Genomic DNA, 24,450 nt, shown 5'->3' with positions numbered 1-24,450 from the left:
AGAAATAAATGCTATATACTGATATGACTATGTGCCACACCAAATATTATTCATATTTTCTCAACTTTTGTACACTTAAATTACACGGGGCAGAACCATAACTAGGTTATCCTTGCATCCAGGGTGAATTTAGTTGAGGAAAGAAATATCCCTAGACTTCTGAGTCCTCTATGTTTTAGGACGTCAGTTTAGAAATTGGAAGGCAGGAGGTGTGGTGGTAGAACATAGGCTTGGAAGAGAAGTGAAACTGCACGGGAACCTTGGGCTGGGTCAGTGCAAAGTAAGGAAATCAAGCAGAGATGACGGCAAGCGTGGCCTCAGATGTTGACATCCTAGGGCATAATCCCTTTGTTGTTTAGTCATTTCCATCCTGTCTGACTCTCTGTGACCCCATTTGGGGTTTTCTTGGCAAAGATCCTGGAATGGTTTGCCATTTCCTTATCCAGCTCATTTTACAAATGAGGAAACTGAGGCAGACAGGGTGAAGTATCTGAGACCAGATTTGAATTCAGGAAGATGAGTCTTCCTGAATAGAGGTTTTTTAGAAGGAAGCATTGAAATCATTCAAATCATGACACAGAATACAGATAGATATTTGATATGGGGAATTTCTGGATGAGGCAACTTATTCTACCAATGCATACTGACAAGCACGGAGAGGTCAAGGGCCTTGCCCGAATGTTCCATAGCTAGTGTGCCCAAGGTAGGATTTGAACTTAGGTCTTCATGATCCAGTATTGATCCCCTGTTGCCAGGTTGCTTCTTACAGAGCACAAGCCTTCAGTTAAATTCAGAAGCTGGAGGGGGCAGCTAGGTGGTGCAGTGGATAAAACACCGGCACTGGATTCAGGAGGACCTGAGTTCAAATCCAACTTCAGACATTTGACACTTACTAGCTGTGTGATCCTGGGCAAATCACTTAACCCTCATTGCCCTGAAAAACCAAACAAACGAACAAAACAAAAAAATAAATTCAGAAGCTGGTGGCATATAAGCATCTCTGCTCCTGTATATTTCCACAGGGTTTGTATGTATAGCATCACTTACTACTCTGGCCAGCTTATAGTCATCATAATGATATCACATTTATATAGTACATTACCCTTGACCATCACAACAGATGGTTCTCTTCAGGAACAACTTGACACTCACCTGAATGTTTACATTTTGGTGTTTACTCAGGAGTTTGTCCAAAGCAGTGGCCGATGAGAAGCCTACATGCATAGACGCTGGGTAAGGAAGAGTATAAGAGCTGGAGGACAAAGTCGATATAGTTTGGCTAAGGGGAAGAAAAGGAAGATGGAATAGTGTTTTTTTTTCTGAAAACCAGAACTCTGAAGGGAGCTTCCCCCTCCCCCCTTCCCCCCTCTCCATTACCTTCTTAGCATCACGGTGGCAAGAGAAGAGATCACTATCATTGAAGACTCAGAAGGCTGGCTGTCCTGAAGCAGAGCCTCCTGTATCTCCCCCAGGGCGATCAAAGATGTCTCTAACAGGTCTTCCATCTATGTTTGAAGGGAAATACCATCTGCCTGTGTCCCTTCCTCCTCCTTATCTCACCCCCAACAGTGCCCAACTGAAGTGACAGTGCAGACAGAGGGAAAACCAAGTCTTCAGCAGAGATGACCAGAGAGGTACATTTTGTTCATGAGACTCCAATAGTAGATTGACTCAAGATAGATTAACCATTACCAAGTAAGAGTGATAATCAAGGAAATGTCTCTTTGCCATATAGACAAGGCTGACACTAGAAATACCATGAGGGAGAATATTTAATTTTCTAAGAAAAAAGACATTTATGTGTTCTCCAAACTGCTTACTTCCTGGGTATGAGGTAGCATTAAGAAGAGTAGTATTGGGGCAGCTAGGTGGCACAGTGGATAGAGCACCAGACCTGGAGTTAGGAGGACCTGAGTTCAAATCCGAACTCAGACAAGTCACTTAACCCCAATTGCCTCACAAAAAAACCCAAAACAAAACAAAAACAAAAAACAAAAAAAGAAGAGTATCCAGTTTCTATAGGAGTGATTTCCATGTTCTAGAACCCCAGAGGGAGAACAAGTGGCCCTGGGATCTCCAGGGAGTGAAAGGAATTGAGATTCAGACCCAGTAGTTCAAGCTCCTGCTCCCACCTGAATCAATTCCTGCTGGGTCCCAGTGTCATTCAATACAGAAGCTCCCATTTCATCGTTGAAGGAGTGAGAGAGGCAGAGGACCACAGGAGTTTTTGGATTGAAAGAATTCCAGCTCGGAGACTGGACCTTCAGTGACTGCTCACTCAGGTAGAGAAGGGACTCGCTGGCATTGCTCTGGAAATATTCAACAAAAAAAAGAAGTACATACATACACATCTTCCCTGAACTTTTTTGTAACTGCTTTGTGTGTATTCAGAGCTTTTCCTCTAGAAATTCTATATAGATTTCTTAGGACTAAAATCCCCATATATTTTAATGGACATAAATAATGTCATAATTTGATAGGAACATAAAAATCCCATTTTATATTCTTTAACAGGAAAGAGTTCTCATTGATTTTGTTTAAAAGCGCTGGATCAACCTTTAAGGGCTAGGCTAGGAGGATAGAATGTTGAATGTAACAAAAAGAAAGGAATCCAAAGAAAAACATCACTGCTGACTGAGCTGGCAGAGGAAATGGATAGTCCTGAAAATGAGTGAGCTACATGCATATTTGTTTTAACAGGAAAGGGGAAGGAACAAATGGATGTTTGTTAACTGGGGAAAAAAACTAATTTAATTTTAAAAAAGAAATGAATGGGCTAATAATTGGGCCCATAGGTAAAAGAAATCATGACAGGCTTAAACAAGATTAGGTACTATACTAAAAGAAATAGAATACACTCTCTTTTTCCCTTCCTATTCTTTTTTTTAAAATGGTATTCTTCTTCTTCTTTTTTTTTTTTTTTAGTGAGGCAATTGGGGTTAAGTGACTTGCCCAGGGTCACACAGCTAGTAAGTGTTAAGTGTCTGAGGCCAGATTCGAACTCAGGTACTCCTGACTCCAGGGCCGGTGCTCTATCCACTAAATGGTATTCTTCTGCAGAAGAGTTGATTTGAAATCAAATAGACAAATATTTGTTGAGTATCTATAACATGAAAAGCACTAATAATAATAACTAATATTTGTATAGTGCCACTATTTTCCAGGCTCTTTACAAATAGTATTATATTTTATCCTCGCGATGACCCTGGGAGGTAGGTGCTATTATCACCCCCATTTTACAGATAAAGAAACTGAGAATAAATGATTTGTCCACTGCTAATAAAGGTCTGAGGATGGATTTTAACTCAGGTCTTCCTGACTCTAGACTTGGCACTCTATCCACCGCACCACTTAGCAGCCCACTACACTGTTTTTATTCTTTTGCTTTGTCTAGAGTTGGTTGGTCTGTTGTAGTAGATAGAAAGGCCTTCTTAAAACAGGAAGACCTAGGTTCAGATCTTATATCTGCTACATATTGGTCCTGGAGAAATCATTTAATCTTACTGCCCTAAGCAACTCTTCCTTCCTTCCTTCCTTCCTTCCTTCCTTCCTTCCTTCCTTCCTTCCTTCCTTCCTTCCTTCCTTCCTTCCTTCCTTCCTTCCTTCCTTCCTTCCTTCTTTCCTTCCTTCCTTCCTTCCTTCCTTCCTTCCTTCCTTCCTTCCTTCCTTCCTTCCTTCCTTCCTTCCTTCCTTCCTTCCTTCCTTCCTTCCTTCCTTCCTTCCTTCCTTCTTTCCTTTCTTCCTTTCTTCACTGGGTTTCCCCATCTCACCCAGGCTGGAAGACAATAGTTACTCATGGTCTTAATCCCACCAATAATAATAGCTAACATTTATGTATAGTGCTTTAAGGTTTTCAAAGTGGGAATGAAGGTGACCTAGCGGTACCAGATATTAAACTATTCTACAAAGCAGTAATTACAGATCTATTTGGTACTGATTAAGAAATAGGTTGACCAGTGGAACAGATATACTATAAATATATAATCTTTATACTGTATGCAATACACAAAAACAAATGAGCCCAGTAGTCTGGCATTTTATTTATTTATTTATTTTTTAGTGAGGCAATTGGGGTTAAGTGACTTGCCCAGGGTCACACAGTTAGTAAATGTTAAGTGTCTGAGGCCGGATTTGAACTCAGGTACTCCTGACTCCAGGGCTGGTGCTCTATCCACTGTGCCACCTAGCTGCCCCAGTCTGGCATTTTATAAACAAAGAGATCCCAGTTATTGGGGCAAAACCTCACTATTTGGCAAAATCTGTTAGGAACACTGGAAAGCACTCTGGGAGAAGCTAAATATAAACCAGCATCTCCTATCATATACCAACATAAGCTCCAAATGAGACATGACTCAGACATTAAGGGTGACATCATAAACAAATCAGAGGAGCAAGAACAAATTTTTCTGTCAGATTTATGGCTAAGGAAAGAGTTCATGATCAAAAAAAGAGATAGAAACACAGGAGATAAAATGGACAATTTTGGTCACATAAAATTAAAGAGTTTTTCTACAAACAAAACCAATTCAGATAAAATTAGAAGATAAGCAGGTAGATGGGAAAAATCTTTACAGCAATGTTCTCTGATAAAGGTCTCATTTATAAAACTGATTCAAATTTATTAGACTAAAAGTCATTGCCATAAATGGTCAAACGATGGAAGTCAGTTTTCAGAGAAAGAAACACAAGCTATATATAGTCATATTAAAAATGCTCAAAATTACTAATGATTAGACAAATCATTAGACATTATTATAAAAACAAACAATTTTGAAAGACTTCAGAAGTAAAATCAACAAAATGACAAATCATTATTTCATAGGGCTAATGATGAACCATGGTGCAGACTGAGACATATATGGCTAATGAGACAAATAAGGTAATTTGTTTTGCTTGATGATACATGTTTGTAACAGGAGTTGTTTTTTCCCCTTTTGTTCTCAATGTGTGTGTGTGTGGGGGGGGGGTTGAGATGGGAGGTGGGTGGAAGAGAAGGCAGATTTTCATTAACTGAAAAAGAAAATTTACTTTCAAATAGATAAAAATTTTAAAAGAAGTAATGGTTACCCATTTACATCTTTAATCCAGATTAAGCATAGGAAATGCTTTGATAGTGCTAACTAAATTCAGCTCTGACCGCTAAGAATGGCCTTTCCCTTCAGTACTTCCATGGATCTGTGCTCACCTCCATTGAGAGAGATACCCATCCTTTTTCTCTCTTCCTGCCCTTTGAAATGTGTTTACTTGATCTTTCCCATCATCACTGGACAGCAGCAACAAAAACCAACCCCCTTTTTTAAAGTGCTCACGGTCCACAGAGCCCTGTGTGAGCTTTGACTAAAAGACTGACTCTCACTTTCTCTTATTCTTCTCTCTCCCCTACTTTTCTTTCCTTTTTGACCCCTTCAATTCCTTCTCTTACCTGGACTGTCTTGGAAAACTGGGAAGCAAACTCTGTCACCTGCTGGAGGATCTCACACACTTTCTGCAGTTTGTGGGCCAACTGAAAATCATGAATCGATCTGTTAAAGTTTCCCATTTCTTCACTGAGGACCTGCTGGGAAAAGGGAGGAGGAAGAGATCAAGTATTTAAGAGTCTCCTATGTGCCAGGCACTGTGCTAAGTGCTTAACAAATATTCCATTTGATCCTCACAACCATCCTAGGAGGGAGTATTATTATCTCCATTTTACAGTTAGGGAAATTGAGGCAAACAGCAGTTAAGTGACTTGCCCAAGGTCACACAGCTTATAAGTAATTGAGGCCAGATTTGAACCCAGGTCTTCTTGACTTCAGGCCTAGCACTCTATCCATGATGCTACCTCTTTGGGAATAAAGGACCTTGCCAGAGATGGCCTATTACCACAGTACATATGAATTGTTGCACTTCAGTAATTTATGGAATGGTGGTATTCTTGTTAATGCCATTTACTCTCTGCTGTAACTTGTGCCGTGCCATGAACTCTTATCTTTTTCAAATTACTGTTTACATCTGGGGACTCAGAAGATAAGAGAGATGGCAACAGAACATAAAAAAAAAGGAAATTGAAAAATCTGGATAGAAAGCATCTAATTCTCCCTTCCTCCTCTCCCTTTCAGCGTTGTCTTTCTTGGGAGCACATGGTTGAACAAGATGACTGGGAAATGGCAATATATATACTGACATCTAGGTCTGGGGGTCACTTTCCTTCAGTTGCCATGGAGGGGGGTAGTTTTTGGTTGCCATGATTCAAATGTGGAACAGACAGCTGCTGCAACTGGATGAAGGCTTCCTGTTCACCATATGAATGATTAGCAGTTGATTTTGAGAACTGAGATTGTTGGACAGTGCTGGCCACAAGCAGCTGTGTGCAGCCCATGTCTCTCATCTGCCTATAACCAGGACTAGAGGAAGAAGGTCAGCACTGACCCAGACCCTGGAACAGAGACAAGGACTGGTGGGTGAAGAGGAGAAAAGTCCTAAGGATCCAAGACTTAGCTCTCGTGAATTTGGTGGATTTCTTAAGCCTGGGCTTAGGAAGCTGCCTGCCCCATGGTTCCCCTCCCTTCTTTTGTTGATGCACAGTGGTCTGGAGCTGGGGTCCCGAATATACAGCTCTCTTCTCTTTTTCCCTTTTTTTGGGGGGGTTTGGTGAGGCAATTGGGGTTAAGTGACTTGCCCAGGGTCACACAGCTAGTAAGTGTTAAGTGTCTGAGGCTGGACTTGAACTCGGGTCCTCCTGAATTCAGGGCCAGTGCTCTATCCACTGTGCCACCTAGCTGCCCCTCTCTTTTTCCCTTTTCATGATATAAGGCTAGTGCAGTTTAGGGATTCTCTGGTTATTCCCAAAGAAGTGGGATAATAAGTGGGAGTGGGGATGGGAAGGCAGCTGGAGGTTGGGTTGGGGGACTCCAACTTAACATTTTCCCTTTCCCTGAATTCAATAAAGGATGGGACCCTAGAATATTGAGTACCTGTGTCCTGTGAATAGAATGGGGTGTTGTCCCAGATGTGAGATGAAGGCTAGAGCCACAGACTTCCCATTCTCACATTTTGAGCAATAGTTCATATTATCCCTTAACTACATTCTGATTCTGGCCCACACTGATTTAATCCACTCATCCCTTCACTCTATACCCATATACTGTTGCGGTTGGGAAGCAGCCTAGGTGTTAGCAGGCTACGTGTAGCCTCCTGGTTGCCAGAGGGGATACTACAGCCTTGGGGAGCCCCATCTGGTAAGTAAAGCAGCTGCTCTGCTCCCACATGGGAGAGCAGGCTTTGTGACAGACTTACACGCTTAAGGGAGGCAGAACACGAGACTGTTTATGCAACTGCATTGCTCCAAGCGTCACATGGAGTATAGGCCATCCAGAAGTGGCACACTACCAGACGGGGGAACTCCTAGACGCTACCTTTAAGCACTTCTTTCAGAGGGGAAAAAACCAAAGTACGACAGAAATATGTGGCTAACCCAAGGCTTATGTGAGTACAGGAATAAGAGCCAAGTGCGTTCACTTTCAAACGTCAAAGAACCCAGGAATTAAACAAAAATCCTTTATATTTAGAGACATATTATTCTTCAAGTATGTTAGACTTTGTCTATTTTTCTCAGGAAAAGGTTTCTGAAGTTTGACATTTCGGAGGATATGTGTCTGAGTACCAAATGACAGCAGGCAGGAGATTATGGGAAAACATTGAGAAAAAATGGGGCATGGCTTCAAAACTCAATAGACTGGCTTTAAATTGGAAACTCCATTTCCCCTGTCATTAATTGGAGGAGAATGATTTCTTTTTTAGAATATAATTTTAGCTTATACATAAAATATATAATTTTAGCTTATACATAAAAATAACCAAGTGAATATAAAATTTGAGCTATTTAAATTCTCTTCCTTTCTGTCAATGTACACACATACTTTTAGATAACTGTAATCAGTGCTTACAAACTATTTTGTATTCTGCTTTTTTCATGTAGCATTATTTGAATCCAACTTTCTTTGTACTGAAATAGTCAACATACCTGCCATTTTAAGTTGCTCTGTCAAAATCCATCATCTCATTGTGTGATTATTTTGTTTAACCATTCCATTATTGGGAGGGGGATTAGGCTTGTGGTGAACAGAAGCCACTTTGGTTGTGGGGGCATTGCTGAGGACTAACTCACTTCTGCCATTTCTCTTGCTCAGCCCATATTTGGTGAATTCTTTGTCTACAGCATTTGATGAGACACCTTGCCATAAAGAGAAAGTCTGTGGCGTCTTCTCTCCTCTTTGGACATATGGTGCTAAGAAATGAGCCTTGGTCCTAGGCCTTTGTTTTTGCACTTTTCCCATTTAGGTGAAGGAGATGGAGCCTCTTACCTCAAGAGTTTGAAAGGCCAGGAGGGCATTTTGGCATCCTGGTGTCAGGATATGGACAGTTCCATGGCCAGTGAATCATCAATGCCCTAAGGAGTAAGGAGTGACTTGTTTTTTGGCGAATGATCTTTGGGATCCCAGGCTTAGTGGCAACTGAGATAAGGACTCATCTAGTAGAGATGCTGCTTTTGAATGTGAACTTGGTGGAATCTATGTTATACAGGAGCTGTGCTAAGAGTGAACCTATTCTCACCAGAGACTGAGATCACATACTGGGGGAGAATAAGTCCCTCAGATGTTGAAGAGAAGGGTGTCAGGGGTAGTGGTGGTGGTGGAAATATTTGTACATTTGTTCTTTCTTTTTTATTTTAAAATTTTTTTTTTTTTTTTAGTGAGGCAATGGGGGTTAAGTGACTTGCCCAGGGTCACACAGTTAGTGTTAAGTGTCTGAGGCTGGATTTGAACTCAGGTACTCCTGACTCCAGGGCTGGTGCTCTATCCACTGCGCCATCTAGCTGCCCCCTATAATTTGTTATATTCCACCCTGAATGTGTCCAAAAATTTAAAAATAAATAAAAAATAGTAATTTGTTACATTATGAACTTCTTTTAAAAATATTTTGAGAATTATACTTCAATATAAATGGTTTTCTTTGTAATTCCATGTTTTTTTGTTTTTGTTTTTGTTTTTTTGTGGGGCAATGAGGGTTAAGTGACTTGCTCAGGGTCACACAGCTAGTGAGTGTGAAGTGTCTGAGACTGGATTTGAACTCAGCTCCTCCTGAATCCAGGGCTGGTGCTTTATCCACTGCACCACCTAGCTGCCCCCCAGGTATTTCGTTTTAAGAATTTAAAAACATGATTCTGAAAAGGGGTCCCTAGGTTTACCTGGACTGTCCTTCGAAAGGGTCCATGATACAAAAAAAAGGGTTGAGAAGCTCTGGACTAAATTGTCTCTGAGGTCCCTTCCCAATCTAGAGCTGTAATCTTAAGTAATGAGACCAATTGTGGCATATGACAGTAGTTTCATTTTTTATAACCACTCCTTGTACGTCTAGTCAGGCATAATTTTAAAATTTTAAGCCATGGAAATAAGAATGATTATTTATTTTTCATACTTGAATCTCCATCATGAGAGACAGCATAGTATAATGTATAGATTCTTAACCTAGGGTCTATGTTGTTGTTATTCAGTCATGTCCAATTCTTCATGACCCCCTTTGGAGTTTTCTTGGCACAGATACTGGAGTGGTTTGCTATTTCCTTCTCCAGCTCATTTGACAGATGAGGAAACTGAGGCAAACAGGGTCAAGTGACTTGCCTAAGGTCACATAGCTAGTGTCTGAGTCCAGATTTGAACTCAGGAAGATGAGTCTTCCTGACTCTAGGCCCAGCACTCTATCCACTAGGCCACCTCATTGTCTCTGTCTCTACATATGTTTAAAGTTCACAGAGCCTAGATTAAGTACCTGTGCATATGTACCCATATATTTACATATACACATCTATGTATACACACATATATACATGCAACTAGTTCAGTAAGATTGGTTTCCCTTGTAATCCCAAGCATTTTGTTTTATGCGTCTAAAAACATTTTTCTGAGAAGGGGGTCCTAGTTTGCCAAAGGGATCCACTATGCAAAGAAGGTTAAGAATCCCTGCTGTGATGGATAGGGATCACCTTGGAGCCTAGAAGATCTAATTTCAAGTTCAGACTCTGATACTTAGCAGCTGTCTGCTACCATTTGATTTTTTTTGTTTTTGTTTTTGTTTTTAGTGAGGCAAATGGGGTTAAGTGACTTGCCCAGGGTCACACAACTAGTAAGTGTTATGTGTCTGAGGCCGGATTTGAACTCAGGTACCCCTGACTCCAGGGCTGGTGCTCTATCCACTGCACCACCTAGCTGCCCCGCATTTGAATTTTTTTTCTTTTTTTTTTTTTAAAGTGAGGCAATTGGGGTTAAGTGACTTGCCCAGGGTCACACAGCTAGTAAGTGTTAAGTGTCTGAGGCCGGATTTGAACTCAGGTACTCCTGACTTCAGGGCTGGTGCTCTATCCACTGTGCCACCTAGCTGCCCCGCATTTGATTTTTAAAAGCCTTTTTGAGCTCTTCCAAGAGGGCTTTTTGGTCTTGAGACCAGTTCATCTTCCCACTTGAGGCTTCACATGTAGGCATTTTGACAGTATTGTCCTCATCTGAGTTTGTGTTTTAGTCTTCCCGGTCACCACAGAAGCTGTCAATGGTGTGGAAATTTATTTTGATTTGGGGACCCTACCTTTAGGCTGAGATTAGAAAGCCTTAGGCCCTCAGGGTCTCTCCCCCTCCTCCTCAGCTTCAGCTGAGTGAAAAAGCCCCGTGGGCTATACAAGACGCCAGGTCAGACAGCTGGGGAGAAAAAAAAGCCCCCAGCTCCCACCGACCTGAGCGGAGCTATCTGAAAGATCCTGGATGGCCTGTGCTGAGGCATGAGGCTTGAGAGCACCCCCCACCAGCTGCAGCTCTGGCTGGCGGATTAGCTTGGTCTGTGGGGGTGAAGGAAGCCCGGAGGTTTGAGTGGAGAGAAGAAAAGGTATATATAGACTTGGGAGTTAGACTAGAGGGGGGACGGACTAAGGAAGGAGGGAGACGGACTAGGAGAGAGGCTGACTAGGAGAGAGGCTGACTAGGAGAGAGGCTGACTAGGAGAGAGGCTGACTAGGAGAGAGGCTGACTAGGAGAGAGGCTGACTAGGAGAGAGGCTGACTAGGAGAGAGGCTGACTAGGAGAGAGGCTGACTAGGAGAGAGGCTGACTAGGAGAGAGGCTGACTAGGAGAGAGGCTGACTAGGAGAGAGGCTGACTAGGAGAGAGGCTGACTAGAGGGGAGCGTGGACAAGGACAGAGGAGAGTTCGGTTCAGAAAAGGAGAGATGGGGCTGACAAGGTTACAGGCCTTAATACAAACCAGGGAAAGTGTAATGTGCCCTGAGGCTGGAGGCGGCTAAGGCCCTTATGTATTCAAGAAGTTGGAAGAGCAGCAGGTGCGAAAGAGGGACCAAAGAGACGCAGGAAAGCAGTCAGGTTGTACACTTTATTTCCCTGTATTCCTAATTTGAAATAGTATCTCATAAATAAACTCTGCTTTGATTATTTAGTTAAGAGCCTTCTTAATCTTTAGTATCAGTTTGGGAGCAGTGTGGTGGAACTTTATAAACGGCCCATATTAAATTAAACGCAGTCAGATAGCCAAATAGTCAAAAGTCCCCAGATTAGTCCTCCAGTCAGATTAGCACCCCCCAAATTAGGCTAGTCAATTTTAAAATATTTCTACAATGGTAAGGGTCCTTTTCTGTTTCTTACTCATATTGTAGCCTATTTTTAAACTTATAAATTTGAGGTCTGCTCCTGGGGCACAGGGGCCACTGTTGCAAACTTCTTGTGCTGTGGGATAGGGGGATTCCTCACCATCCTGGGCTTGCTCCCTGTGCTGGGATGGTTTGGCCAAGTTTCTCCTGTCCTGTCCTATGGGTGGTTCTCTAGTTGGCAGTTTGCCCTCTCAGCCAGGACTGGTGGGTCTCATAAATGGCCTGTTGTGCCACCAGCCTCCTGAGCCAGGACCAAGAGGCCTCAGCGACTTATTTATGCTGTGGCTAGGAGCCTCCTGCTGGCTTGCCTAGACCCCCTCCTTGGTGCACTTTGCTGAGCTGTGCTAGGCTGTGCTGAGTTGCTCTCCCCTTTTGCCCAAGTGAGACAGACCTTTCCTGAAGTCCTCTAAATTGTCTCAAGTTAGAAGATTGTGTCTCTGTCTTTTTGTAGGTTCTGTATTTCCAGAATCCATTTAGAGGCTTGATTTAATGTTGTTTTTGAGGGAAACTCAGGAAAGCTCAGGCAACTTCCTGGCTTCTCTCTGCCATCTTGGCTTTGCCTCCCTCAGAAGTCTATAGATTATAGAAAAGGTTTTCCTCTGGAATGTCTTTATACCAATGAAATCATAGGACTGGATCCAATCTCCATCCTTCAGCCTTCTTTTCAGGCAGAATGTAATTGTGGGATAGAATAGAATGTAGTCACATCCACATAAAATAAGATACAGCTATGCCAGCACAATTATAGCAGGATTAATGTTCATAAGAGAGACTAGTGTCATTCCAAAGTCCATGTGAGAAGCATAAACCACTTACTTGATAAATGTCAGCGACCTGGTGATAACTGGATGAAAGATGATCATCTGTTAGAAGAAGGAAAAAGAAGCAAGAATTCAAGAAGTCAAGGGAAAGAGAAGTCCAGTTCTTTCTTCTTTGAAATCATCTAATCTGGGATCAAAATCACCTGATTTAAGTACCTAAACTATTGGTTCCCTGCTGGCTATCAAGCTAATCATAAAATCAATACAGTATTAATATTGCCCCGAAATAATTCATCATCTGTCAGAGATAAAATGGGACACTTAGGGGAAATGTTTTTTATTTTACAGGTAGGTGGGTAGGTAGAGAGAGAGAACTAGATAATGCTAGTTTATGTGGTGGTGTGATAGAGAGAGTGCCAAGTCTAGAGTCAGGAAGACCTGAGTTCAAATCCTGCCCCAGACACTTACTAGCTGGGTAGTCCAGGGCAAATCACTTAGCCTTTGTTTACCCCAATTTCCTCATCTGTAAAATAGGATGGTTAATAATAGCATCTCCTTCAAAGGACTGTTGTAAGGATAAAATGAAATAATATTTTTAAAAAGCTTGCAAACTTTGGAATACCATATAAATGCTAGCTATTTCTAGCCAATGTGACATAGCCTCTATCTGCTTTGGTTTCTGCAACTGTTAAAATGGAGACTATAATAACATCTACCTCACAGGGTTGTTGCACTGTGCCTGGCACATACTAGGCATTTAATAAATGCTTGTTGCCCTCCTTTTCCGTATATAATTTTATATACATGGAAATATAACGAAAAACGAAAAACAAAAAGTTGTGGACTTACACATCTTTTGCTTTTTCATACTTTATTTCATAGCAGGATAACACTGTCCTCTAGGAAAGTTATGAATATCAAGTCAAAGGACTATATGAATACAGTAAGTAATATTTAAAGTGTTAGTAATAATTTTCCTGACGTTTAGCTTAGGCCCAATTTTTTTGGGGTCATGGGTTTCTGAGTCTGAGTCTGTCTTTTTTTTTTTTTAGTGAGGCAATTGGGGTTAAGTGACTTGCCCAGGGTCACACAGCTAGTAAGTGTTAAGTGTCTGAGGCCGGATTTGAACTCAGGTCCTCCTGACTCCAGGGCCGGTGCTCTATCCACTGCGCCACCTAGCTGCCCCCTGAGTCTGTCTTAATTGTCCTGCTTATCTGGGTACTTGAATTTAGATGACTAGAATTGTTGCTGAGGTTTGGAGCTATGCATTTCGTTTGACCAGAATGAGTTTCAAGATAATACTTTTTGCTAGACTCGTCTATGAAGTATGGAAAGATTAACTGATAGAAGTAAGCATATTTCTTCTATTACTTGAACTTGAAACATGATTCCAGCAATGTGAAGGAAGAAAGCAATTTCATATTCACTCTTTAAAAAATGAGATAATCACCACGATACCCTTGGCCTGAACCATTCATTATCAAACTAGCAATGACAACGTGAGAGACTTATGCATTACTGTAGAAATTTCTGTGTAAATTCTGATATCTGGCATGCTACAGGGAGGAAAGATTGGTTACGTAGGAAAAAGCAGTACCTGAGACAATCTCATTTCTCATCTCAGAGATTTCCCCCTCTTTTTTCTTGATTGTTGAGTTAACTGAGGCATCCTTTCCATTGTTTTCATGGCTGTCATGTGGGTGGTCCTGAAAGGCATCTATTTGGAGTCCAGAGTAGAAAACAGAGGGGTCTAGCTGTGAGAAAGTCTATGAAAAATCATGGTTTTCACTAAAATGATAATAGATAAAAACACAAGCAACAATTGTTAATTTGGCTATCAAAGAACAATAACCTAAGAATGCAGAAGAAATATATCTGATGTTGCCCAAAGCCACACCCTACATTAGGATCACATCACATTAAATCAGAAAAAAAAAGAAGCAAATCATACTCAGACAATAGCAAAAGGAAATGTTGGAGACATTTTTTTAAATTTAATTTTTTTTGTTAGTTTTTGGTGAGGCAATTGGGGTTAAGTGACTTGCCCAGGGTCACACAGCTAATAAGTTGTCAAGTGTCTGAGGCCGGATTCGAACTCGGGTCCCACTGACTCCAAGGCCAGCACTCTATCCACTGTACCACCTAGATGCCCTGAGACAATTTATTTTCAGGGGCAAATAGCTATAAAAAAAGCCCGCTAGGAAAAAATGCTGACCTATAACATCCTAGGTTTTATAATAAGAAATTTTCCCTCTAAATTCTTCCTAGCTTCACATACCTTTGATATTTAATATTAAATCACCAGTTATTGTCACAACAAAACTTTCATCACAAATTTCTTCTATCTCTACATTCTTGGCATCTCATTAGCCTCCAGGATTTCAATGACTCTCTCTTTGCTGCTGACTTCCAATCTCTATATCCATCCCTTATCTTTCTGTGGAGGTCATCTCACATCTCTAAATCAGACCTCACTTAGAACTTCCTAAAAATAAAATTCTCTGTTATAAAGATATATATGCAGGGGCAGCTAGGTGACACTTAACTAGCTGTGTGACCTTGGGCAAATCACTTAACCCCAATTACCTCACCAAAAAAAAAAGATATATATGCATATATGGATGATTTCACATGTGTATATACATACTGATTTCATCACACAATATGTATGTGTATATATACACAATATATTATATATGTATGTGTATGTATGTATATAGTCTTAAGTGCTATGGTTCCAGTTTTTAAATTAGGAGGGTTAAGAAGTCATAGGTCAGGCCCTATATGGGTGTTCTTGTGTGGTTTTGTGTGTGTCTCTAATAGATAACTCCAAGCCCCTATGTGCGTATATATGCACATATATACATATACACATATGTATACACATGGAATAAAAATAAATGTCCCTACTCCACAATTATTGCATAACACTAAATGTAAATGTATTTGAACCCAGGAAGAATTTCAAGACAAAATATCATACTATATTCCCTAGCATGTTGCAGATTAACAGTGATTTTTCAGAGAGGATTTCTTAGTTATCTGTTCCCATTACCAACATTTCCATTGGATAGTCCTCACTTCTTTCTAACTGCTTCTTTTTTCTTCTGTCTGTTCATACAGCTATACTTATGAGACTTTAAGTATAGGGAGTTGTGGCTTCAGGCAACATCTGAGGAGTTTCTTTAGCATTATAATAGGTTACTGTTGCAATCTGCACAGATTGTGGGAATATCTAGGGACTCCTGCCAAGAATGGAGAGATAGCTAGGGTAGCTGTAGTCTTTATCATCTTGCTTTTTAAATTGATGCCTCTCAAAAAAGAAAGACTGGGAGGCAGCTAGGTGGCGCAGTGGATAAAGCACTGGCCTTGGATTCAGGAGGACCTGAGTTCAAATCCAGCCTCAGACACTTGACACTCACTAGCTGTGTGACCTTGGGCAAGTCACTTAACCCTCATTGCCCCACAAAAAGTAAAAAAAAAAAAAAAAAAAAGACTGATGCCTGACAGTCATATCTAGATATTATTCCCTTTTAGCAAAGAAAACTATTTAAGTAAAATCAACTGACAAAGCAACTTCACAACTGATATATGCAACATTCCATTTCCATGGTGTCCCCCATCTCTTCACTGAGAGGATATGTAGTTCATCTTCTCTCCTCCAGAATCCAGGTTGTTCACTCTAATTAATCTGATTTTAGATGCACTTAAATATTTAAATGATTATTGTCATTGTGTGTATATTATCCTTCTGATTGTGCTTTCTTTACTCTGCCTCTTTACAAGTCTTCCTAGGTTTCCCTGAATTCCTTGTATCTATCATGTTAATGTGCAGTGTTATTCCATATTCAGGCATGACCCTTTTTTCAGCTACTCCCCCAAATAAGGACCACCCACTTTGTTTCCACTTTTTTTGCTGCCATAAAGAGGGCTGCTATGGGTGCTTTGAATATGTATGGATCATTCTTTCTGTCTTTATTGCCTTAGGTATATACCTAGTAGTGTGAATTCTGGGTCAGGGTATATGAAGAGTTTATTTGACTTTTATTATGGAATAAAATGAGATAATACATTGAAAGAACTTTATAAACTTAAAGAACTATATGACTTTTAGTTATTATTATTATTATTACTAATTATACTGTCTAAAGAGGCCTTTCTCCTTTGTCAAGGCTAACCTCTCTGTATCCTTCATCAGATCCCCTTGCATCTTCTCTGGGAGCTCTCCCCATTGATCATTCCAACTCTTTAATCTTTAACCTTTTTTTTTTCACTGGTTCTTCTGAGCTGACAAATATTACCTTATCTCTCTTATCTTTAACAACAACAGCAACAACAATAACAACAGCAACAAAAACCAACCCAGTCTTTCACTGGACCCTATCATCTCCTCAGGCTGTTGTCTTATATCTCTTCTCCATTTCACAGTTAAACTCAGAAAGAGCCATCTACACTCCTTGCTTCTACTCTATCATCTCCCATTCATTTCTCAGTTTCTTGCAATATGGATGCCAAGCCTATCACCCTACGGAAAGGATCTTCTCCAAGATGGTCAGCGTTTTATTAATTGCTAAATTCTTACCTGTCCGACTATTCCTCATTCTCCTTTGTGGGATTCTTAATCCATGTCCCATCTCCTGTGTGTTAGGAATAAGCTATGGCTCTGTCTTCACTCTTCTTCTCTTTTATCTTGGCATCCCGTTAGCTCCCAGAATTTCAATGACTCTCTCTCTGCTGCTGACTTCCAATCTATACAATCCACCCCTCATCTCTCTGTGGAGGTCCAGTCTTCCTCTGGGACATCTTCATCTGGTTAGCTGATACACGTCCCAAACTCAACATATACAAAGAGGAACTCATTCTTTTTTTGCCTTCAACTCATCCTTTCTCCTATCCTCCCTATTTCTGTTGAGGTTCCACTACTATCCTTCTAGTTACCTAGGTTCGTAAGCTCAGGATTACTCTCCATTTTCATACTCCCTTAGCTTCCATATCTAATCAGCTGCTAAGTCTTGTTGATTCCCCTTCCACAGTATCTCTCAGGTTCATCTCTTTGTCTCCACTCACATTACAACCGCCCTAGATCAGATCCTTTTCATTCCTTATCTGGATTATTTCAACAGCTTCTAAACTGGTTGTCCTGCTTTTAGCCTCTCTCCTCTCCAATTAATTCTCCATAAACATTTCTCATTAATCTTCCTAATGCACAGATCTGACCAAGTCACTACCCTGTTTAAGAAATGGACTGTATTCCCTAGTAGAGGAATCAAACCCCTTCGAAATCTGGCTTCAGCCTACCTTTCCAGGGTCATTAAATATTACTCCCATTTAATTCCCAGTTAAATAGGCCTCGGACTCAGCACTTCATTTCCCTTTCTAAGTCATTTGCACAAGCCACCTCCCAAGTCCTGCATACTCTCTCTCCTCACCTCCACCATGCAGAATCCTTTTCTTTGTTCAAGGCTCCTCTCAGCGTCCACCTCCTCCAGGATATCTCTTCTGACTCTCCTAGTTGTTAATGTTTCCCCTTCCCAAACTACTTTGTGTTTACTCTCTCTCTATATCCTATTCTCTCCTTTGTGTCTTTGTTTTTTTCTCCCTTCCCCATCTTAAAAATGAAAGCTCCTTAAGGGAAGGCATCCCCAGAGCCAAGCTCAGTGTCAGTCAACTAGCACTTGTTAAGCACCAGGCACTGTGCTAAGCACCAAGGTTACAAAGAAAGGCAAAAGCACAGCCCCTGACATCAAGTAGCTTATCGGGGGAGACGACATTCAAATAGCTCTGTGCAATGTGTGTGTATACATATATTTTGGGTATAAATATCTATGTGTGTGTACATATATACTATTTTTATATAAATGTAATATAATGGATGTCGTTTCAGAGGTAAGGCACTAAAGATTAAAGAGGACAGGGAAAGATTTCTTGCAGACGGTGGGATTTTATCCGATATCTGAAGGAAACCAGGGGAGTTAGGAGGCAGAGCTGATGAAGGACAACATTCCAGGCACAGAAGACAGTCAGTGAAACACTCAAAGTCCAAAGATGAATGAATAGCAAAGAGGCTAGTGTCTCTGGATCACATAGTAAGTGGAGAGGAGGAAGATATAAGAAGACTGGAAAAGTGAGAAGGGGCAGGTTATGAAGGTTTTTAAAGCCAAGCAGAGGATTTTATATTTGATTCTAGAAAAACAAAAGGAATGGTAAGCACTTAATAAATGCTTATTAAATTGAATTCTGCTTTCTTCACTCTGCAGCACTTCATATAAATCTCATGTTTTTCTGAATTCCTTATATTCATCACATACTGTAATTTGCTCAGCCATTCGTTAATCAATGGGCACACACTTTGTTTCCAATTTTTTTCTATCATAAAAAGTGCAACTCTAGCTGTGTGACCCTGGGCAAGTCACTTAACCCTCATTGCCCGGCAAAAAACCCCCCAAAACAAAACAAAAAAAAAGTGCAACTATGAATATTTTGGTCTATGTGGATCTGTCTTTGACTTCCATGGGATTGCTGGATCAAAGGATATGAAGAATTCAGTGAATTTTTTTTCTGTTCTACTTTGCATTTGGAGATGAAAATTTTATATGTAAAGATCAAAATAATTTTCAAAGTAAAAAGAACCATATCCTACCTACCATGATTCATTTATACAAAGCAAGTGATCTAGGTAATTATATTTTATCAAAATCCTTACTTCCTTTGTCCTTCATCCATTCCTTTCATTCTATCTTTCAAGTGCTCATATAAATGTTTATATATAAAATAATAATTATAATATATATTAATCTCTAGAACCACATTCTCCAATTTACATTTCTGACAACTTACAGGTTCATCACTTACCACCCTGACAAATGAAAAAATGTTCTTTTGAACAAAGGTCCATCTTGAATGAAACTAAATCCAAATTTCTGATCACATATGTGCAGGTGGTGGCAGCGGAGAGCCCAGATCTTGTGAAGAGGTTAGCAGAGATATCTGTGAAAGACAGAGCAGGCCCAGATGATCATTCCTGTCAGTAGTCAGTAAATAATACTAACATGAGACCCACAGATCTACTAACTAACTTCTGATCAAATGGAAAATTAAGGTCTGGGTTTTGTTTCACAATTTTATTTTGATTTTCTTACTTTCCTCATTTGGAAAATGGCAGGGGAGGAAAGGATGGAACTAGCTGACCAATAATGCCCATTCTTGCATTTAAAAACACAACCTTTGTCATAAGGCTTTAGAAGTTAAATTCCCAAGGAGGATAATAATACTAATGTCTAATATTGCCCCTATATTCATGATCACAAGATTACAGGATCTCAGAGTTAGCAGAGACCTCAGATGCCATCTAGTGCAACCTGAATGAAAATGTCTGCTATAAATAACATCACAGATAATCATCTAACATTTGCTTAAAGTCAGGCAGAACAGTCTGAGGAAACCCATTCCACTTTTGGGTGGCTCACATTTTTAGCAAGGTTTTCCTTATATCAAGCCTCAATTCACCTCTCTGCAGCTCCTACTTATTGTGCCTGGTTGTGTCCTCCATGTCTACGAAGAGCAAATCTAATGCCTCTTCTTTATTTCTGCCCTTCAAGTGTTTGAAGGTGTCACTCATGCCCTGCCTAAGTCTTCTCCAGGCCAAACATCCCTAGTTCCTTCAATGGATTCTTATATAATATGGTCTCCCATACCTTCACCCCTTTCATCACGATCTACTCTGGACACATGTGGGCTTACCAGTATACTTCCTACAATGTAGTGCCCCAAAACAAGTCGCAAGGAATAATCCAGGTATAGTCTGGTTGAAAATGAGTAAAGTGGAAAAACACCTCCTTATTCTGGAAACTAGATTTCATTGACTTTTTTTGGGGGGGGGTGAGGTAATTGGGGGTAAGTGACTTGCCCAGGGTCACACAGCTAGTAAGTGTTAAGTATCTGAGGCCGGATTTGAACTCAGGTCTCCCTGACTCCAGGGCTGGTGCTCTCTCCGCTGTGTCATCTAGCTGCCCCTCATTGACTTTTTGGGCAAGCATTAAGTTGACTCCTACTGAGTTACCAGTTCACAAATTAACTCTAGATCTTTTAAAACTGGAACTGTTGACTAGCCATTTCTTCCTGGTTGTATAACTGTTAAGTTGAATTTGAATTTTTGAACCCAAGTTCAGTCTACATTCATTCTATAATCTAAGCATCTTAGCTCTTTTTTTTTTTTCCCAGGGCAATGAGGGTTAAGTGACTTGCCCAAGGTCACACAGCTAGTAAGTGTCAAGTGTCTGAAGCCGGATTTGAACTTAGGTTCTCCCGAATCCAGGGTTGGTGCTTTATCCACTTTACCATCTAGCTGCCCCCAGCATCTTAGCTCTTTCAGCCAGTGAGTTAACTATGCCTAAAAGCACTGTGTCATCTGAAAGCTTCTAAGTAGGCTTTGATATTTATTTATCCTTTTATCCAAGTCTGATAAAAATATCAAACAGCACAGTACCAAGGACAGATTACAGGGGAATTAGAGACCTCCCTCCAAGTTGATAGTGATCTTTGATCAATGTCATGATCATACAATGGTCATTTGGTTAGTTATGAATCCGTCTAAGTATACAATCATCTATCCCATATCTCTCAATTTCCGCCCAAGAATAACATGAAATACTCTGTTAAATGCTTTGCAAAAATCTGTGCTTCCCCCCCTCTTTTTTTTTTTTGGTGGGGCAATGGGGGTTAACTGACTTGCCCAGGGTCACACAGCTAGTAAGTGTCAAGTGTCTGAGGCCAGATTTGAACTCAGGTCCTCCTGAATCCAGGGCCAGTGCTTTATCCACTGCGCCACCTAGCTGCCCCCTGTGCTTCCCCTTTTTTGAAAACTGGGATATTATCTTTCAATGGGCCTGTGGCATCTCTCAAGGATTGTCTTTTAGAACTCACCAACACCAACGACCTCAACAATCACAGTCACTAGTCCTTTCAGTGACCTGGGATCATCAAGGGTAGCTAGGTGCTCTCTCATCCACCTGGACTTTCAACTCTTGTTAAACATTTTTGTTCTACTTTCCCAAGTGAACAGGAAGAATTTTTGAGCCTGAGTTGGTATTCATTTTGACTTTTTTTGGGGCAGCTAGGTGGCACAGTGGATAGAGCACCGGCCCTGGATTCAGGAGGACCTGAGTTCAAATCCAGCCTCAGACACACTAGCTGTGTGACCCTGGGCAAGTCACTTACCCCTCATTGCCCTGCAAATTAAAAAAAAATTAAAGCTCTTGGCACAGTGCCTGGCACATGGTAAGCACTCTATAAATGTTAGTTATTATTATTACTGTGGCAGACTTAAATACCAATCACAGATATGGAGATCATCTTATCTAGTCCAGTTCCCCTTATTTTATACATAGGAAACAGGCTCAGAGACTTACCGGAGGTCACAGAGGTGGTAGCACCAGAGCCAAGATGTGAGGTTTTCTAGCTCAAAGTTCAGTCTGCTTTCCATTGCACCTCTCTTTTCTACTCTATGGGAACACTATAAACCACTTCACTTCATCTCTGTTGTATCTCTGACATCTGAAATAGTTTCCTCTCTAGAAGTGAGATCTAATTTCCAAATTCCTAAAATGAAAGTAAGATTTTTTTCCTGATACATTGACCTCACAAGACTCCCCAATGAGATCTGCTGTAAAGAGCTCAAAGATTTATGTTGTATGAGTCTTAAATTATTTAAGGAAGGAGATAGATGACCTTCCCCATTTTAGAAATGGGGTCATTGGAGGCCAGAACAATGAGGTGACTGACTTATTTAGGCAATTTATGAGGAATTTATGAGGAAATACATTTTATCATATAATTGGAAGAGGATTTTTCTAGTTGGAAAAAAATATTAATAGATTAGTACTTCTATGTGTTTCTTTCCCAAGCCTTAATTAATATGATTCTGGAAATTGTCTAATCAACTTTGCATGGGACATAAGAAAAGCCGATCATTTCTACAAACAGAATCAAAACCAATGGCTGCAGCAGAGGATATCTGATGCTTTTGTCATGCTTGGGAGGAATTATATATAATGCAAAAAAACCCCCAACATCTTTTTTTTAAAAAATGGGATAGGAATTTTTATGTATCTTGCTCACAGGATCATAGAATCAAACACTTAGGGCTGGAAAAGACCTCTGAGCCCATTAACTTAACTCCCTTTCTTTACAGATGAAAAAACAGAGATTCAGGAGGTTCAGTAACTTGTCTAAGATCACACAGATAGGCAACATCAGAAGCAGGACAGTAGGTGCTTCATGCATGTATGTTGAATTGAATTATTACCCCGAAATCCAGAGGAATAAGAGGGATGAGGTGAAATGATTTATATAAAGGCCCTCAAAAAGTCAATGGACAGGGGCAGCTAGATGGCGTAGTGGATAGAGCACCGGCCCTGGATTCAGGAGGACCTGAGTTCAAATCCAGCCTCAGACACTTCAAACTTACTAGCTATGTGACCCTGGGCAAGTCACTTAACCCCCATTGCCCTGCCAAAAAAAACCCCAAAAAACCAAAAACAAACAAACAAAAAGTCAATGGACAAAGTAGAGTTACAGGGCTGGGAGCAGGGGATCAGAATACTAAGGAAAGAAGTCTTTGTGGTCCTTGATCCTCCATATCTTACCTGGGTCACCTTTTCTCTTATGCTTTCTCAGTGGATATGAATCAGGCCCAATCCACCACTTCTTTCCTTCTCCCAGGTAATCTTTGAGATGATCTTGAATGTCTGGGTTCCAAGTGGCCATCAGCTGACCACCCTGTCGAAGGCAATAGTGCTGTGCTTCCCTGAATGAGCGGTGAAACCTGTTAAATTGATAGCAGTCATTTTTCCTATGCTGATTTTGGAAATTTAACCCTCTTCCTCGTAGAACATTTTGTCCAATGCAGAGCCAAAGCCAGATTCCTGTCCGGAACATCATCCTCCCTAACCTAGAGCCAAGAAATGACTGCACTGCACTCTTTAGCAGCTACTGGTCCTTTTGAACCTACACCTGGTGCTTTTGTCATGTTTAGAAGAGAACCGTAGATAATGCAAGAAGGAAACAAAAGCTTTTTTTTTTTAATTTAAAGGATCGAGTTCTTCTAAGCTGAAGGGTAAATAAATGAGAATAACAAGTCCATGGACCTTGGAAGAGACGACCTCACCTGTGTCTATATATCTACATAATACCCTAGGTATGGATTAGTTCATTATTTACTTAATAAAAATTGTGTAGCCCTTGATTTGGAGTTTCCTACATTGGAGGGATTTCTCCCCTGTCTGGCTTATTGCCCCTTACCCAGTTGGAATCTGGGAATTTTGGCCTCTGCCATTACCCTGACAGTAGCCCACCAGGTTCTCTCTCTTTTTTTTTTAGTGAGGCGATTGGGGTTAAGTGACTTGTCCAGGGTCACACAGCTAGTAAGTGTTAAGTGTCTGAGGCCGGATTTGAACTCAGGTCCTCCTGACTCCAGGGCTGGTGCTCTATCCACTACGCCATCTAGCTGCCCCCAGGTTCTCTTACTAGACAGGATCACCCAGCTCAAAAAAACACACACAGTGGGCAGCTAGGTGGCCTTGGATTCAGGAGGACCTGAGTTCAAATCCAGCCTCAGACACCTGACACTAGCTGTGTGACCCTGGGCAAGTCACTTAACCCTCATTGCCCTGCAAACCCCTCCCCAAAACCAAACCACACACAGTGTTGTTTATTAATTAAGGAATACCACCCCCCAAAAAAGATTCCCATCTGAGCCCCTAGACAGCCAAGAGGCCCCTCCCCACAGTCTAATAGTGCTGTCCTGGTTGAAGCTCTAGCAAGGCAGGAAGCAAGGCTCCACTCTCTTCCCCATCTCTCTCTGCTCTCTTTCACTTGTAATTTCTCTTAGTTCTCTGTAGATAGGAGTTTCTCTTCACCATGCCCTATTCACTGTCATTGGTGAGTTGACTTCTAGTTACTTAACTCCCAGCACTACTGCAGTTCAAGTTACTGTAAGGTGTTTATTA

The 24,450-nt window shown here is 40.9% G+C and overlaps 1 protein-coding gene across 1 annotated transcript in view; it reads right to left on the bottom strand.

Moving 5' to 3' along the window:
- PKD1L3 (polycystin 1 like 3, transient receptor potential channel interacting) overlaps positions 1-23,383 on the bottom strand; it is a 67,383-nt gene extending 44,000 nt beyond the window's left edge. Inside the window, exons 1-6 of the mRNA XM_043981208.1 lie at positions 23,089-23,383; positions 7,117-7,235; positions 5,423-5,554; positions 2,133-2,309; positions 1,378-1,505; positions 1,153-1,279 (exon numbers count right to left, since the gene is read on the bottom strand). Of these exons, the coding sequence (XP_043837143.1) occupies positions 1,153-1,279; positions 1,378-1,505; positions 2,133-2,309; positions 5,423-5,554; positions 7,117-7,235; positions 23,089-23,383 (978 nt within the window). The remainder of the gene's footprint in view (positions 1-1,152; positions 1,280-1,377; positions 1,506-2,132; positions 2,310-5,422; positions 5,555-7,116; positions 7,236-23,088) is intronic.
- Positions 23,384-24,450: the final 1,067 nt, after the last annotated feature.

The sequence above is a fragment of the Dromiciops gliroides genome, chromosome 2 (genome assembly GCF_019393635.1).
Source record: "Dromiciops gliroides isolate mDroGli1 chromosome 2, mDroGli1.pri, whole genome shotgun sequence".
Taxonomy (NCBI): Eukaryota; Metazoa; Chordata; class Mammalia; order Microbiotheria; family Microbiotheriidae; genus Dromiciops; species Dromiciops gliroides.
This window is presented reverse-complemented; position numbering and strand designations above follow the sequence as displayed.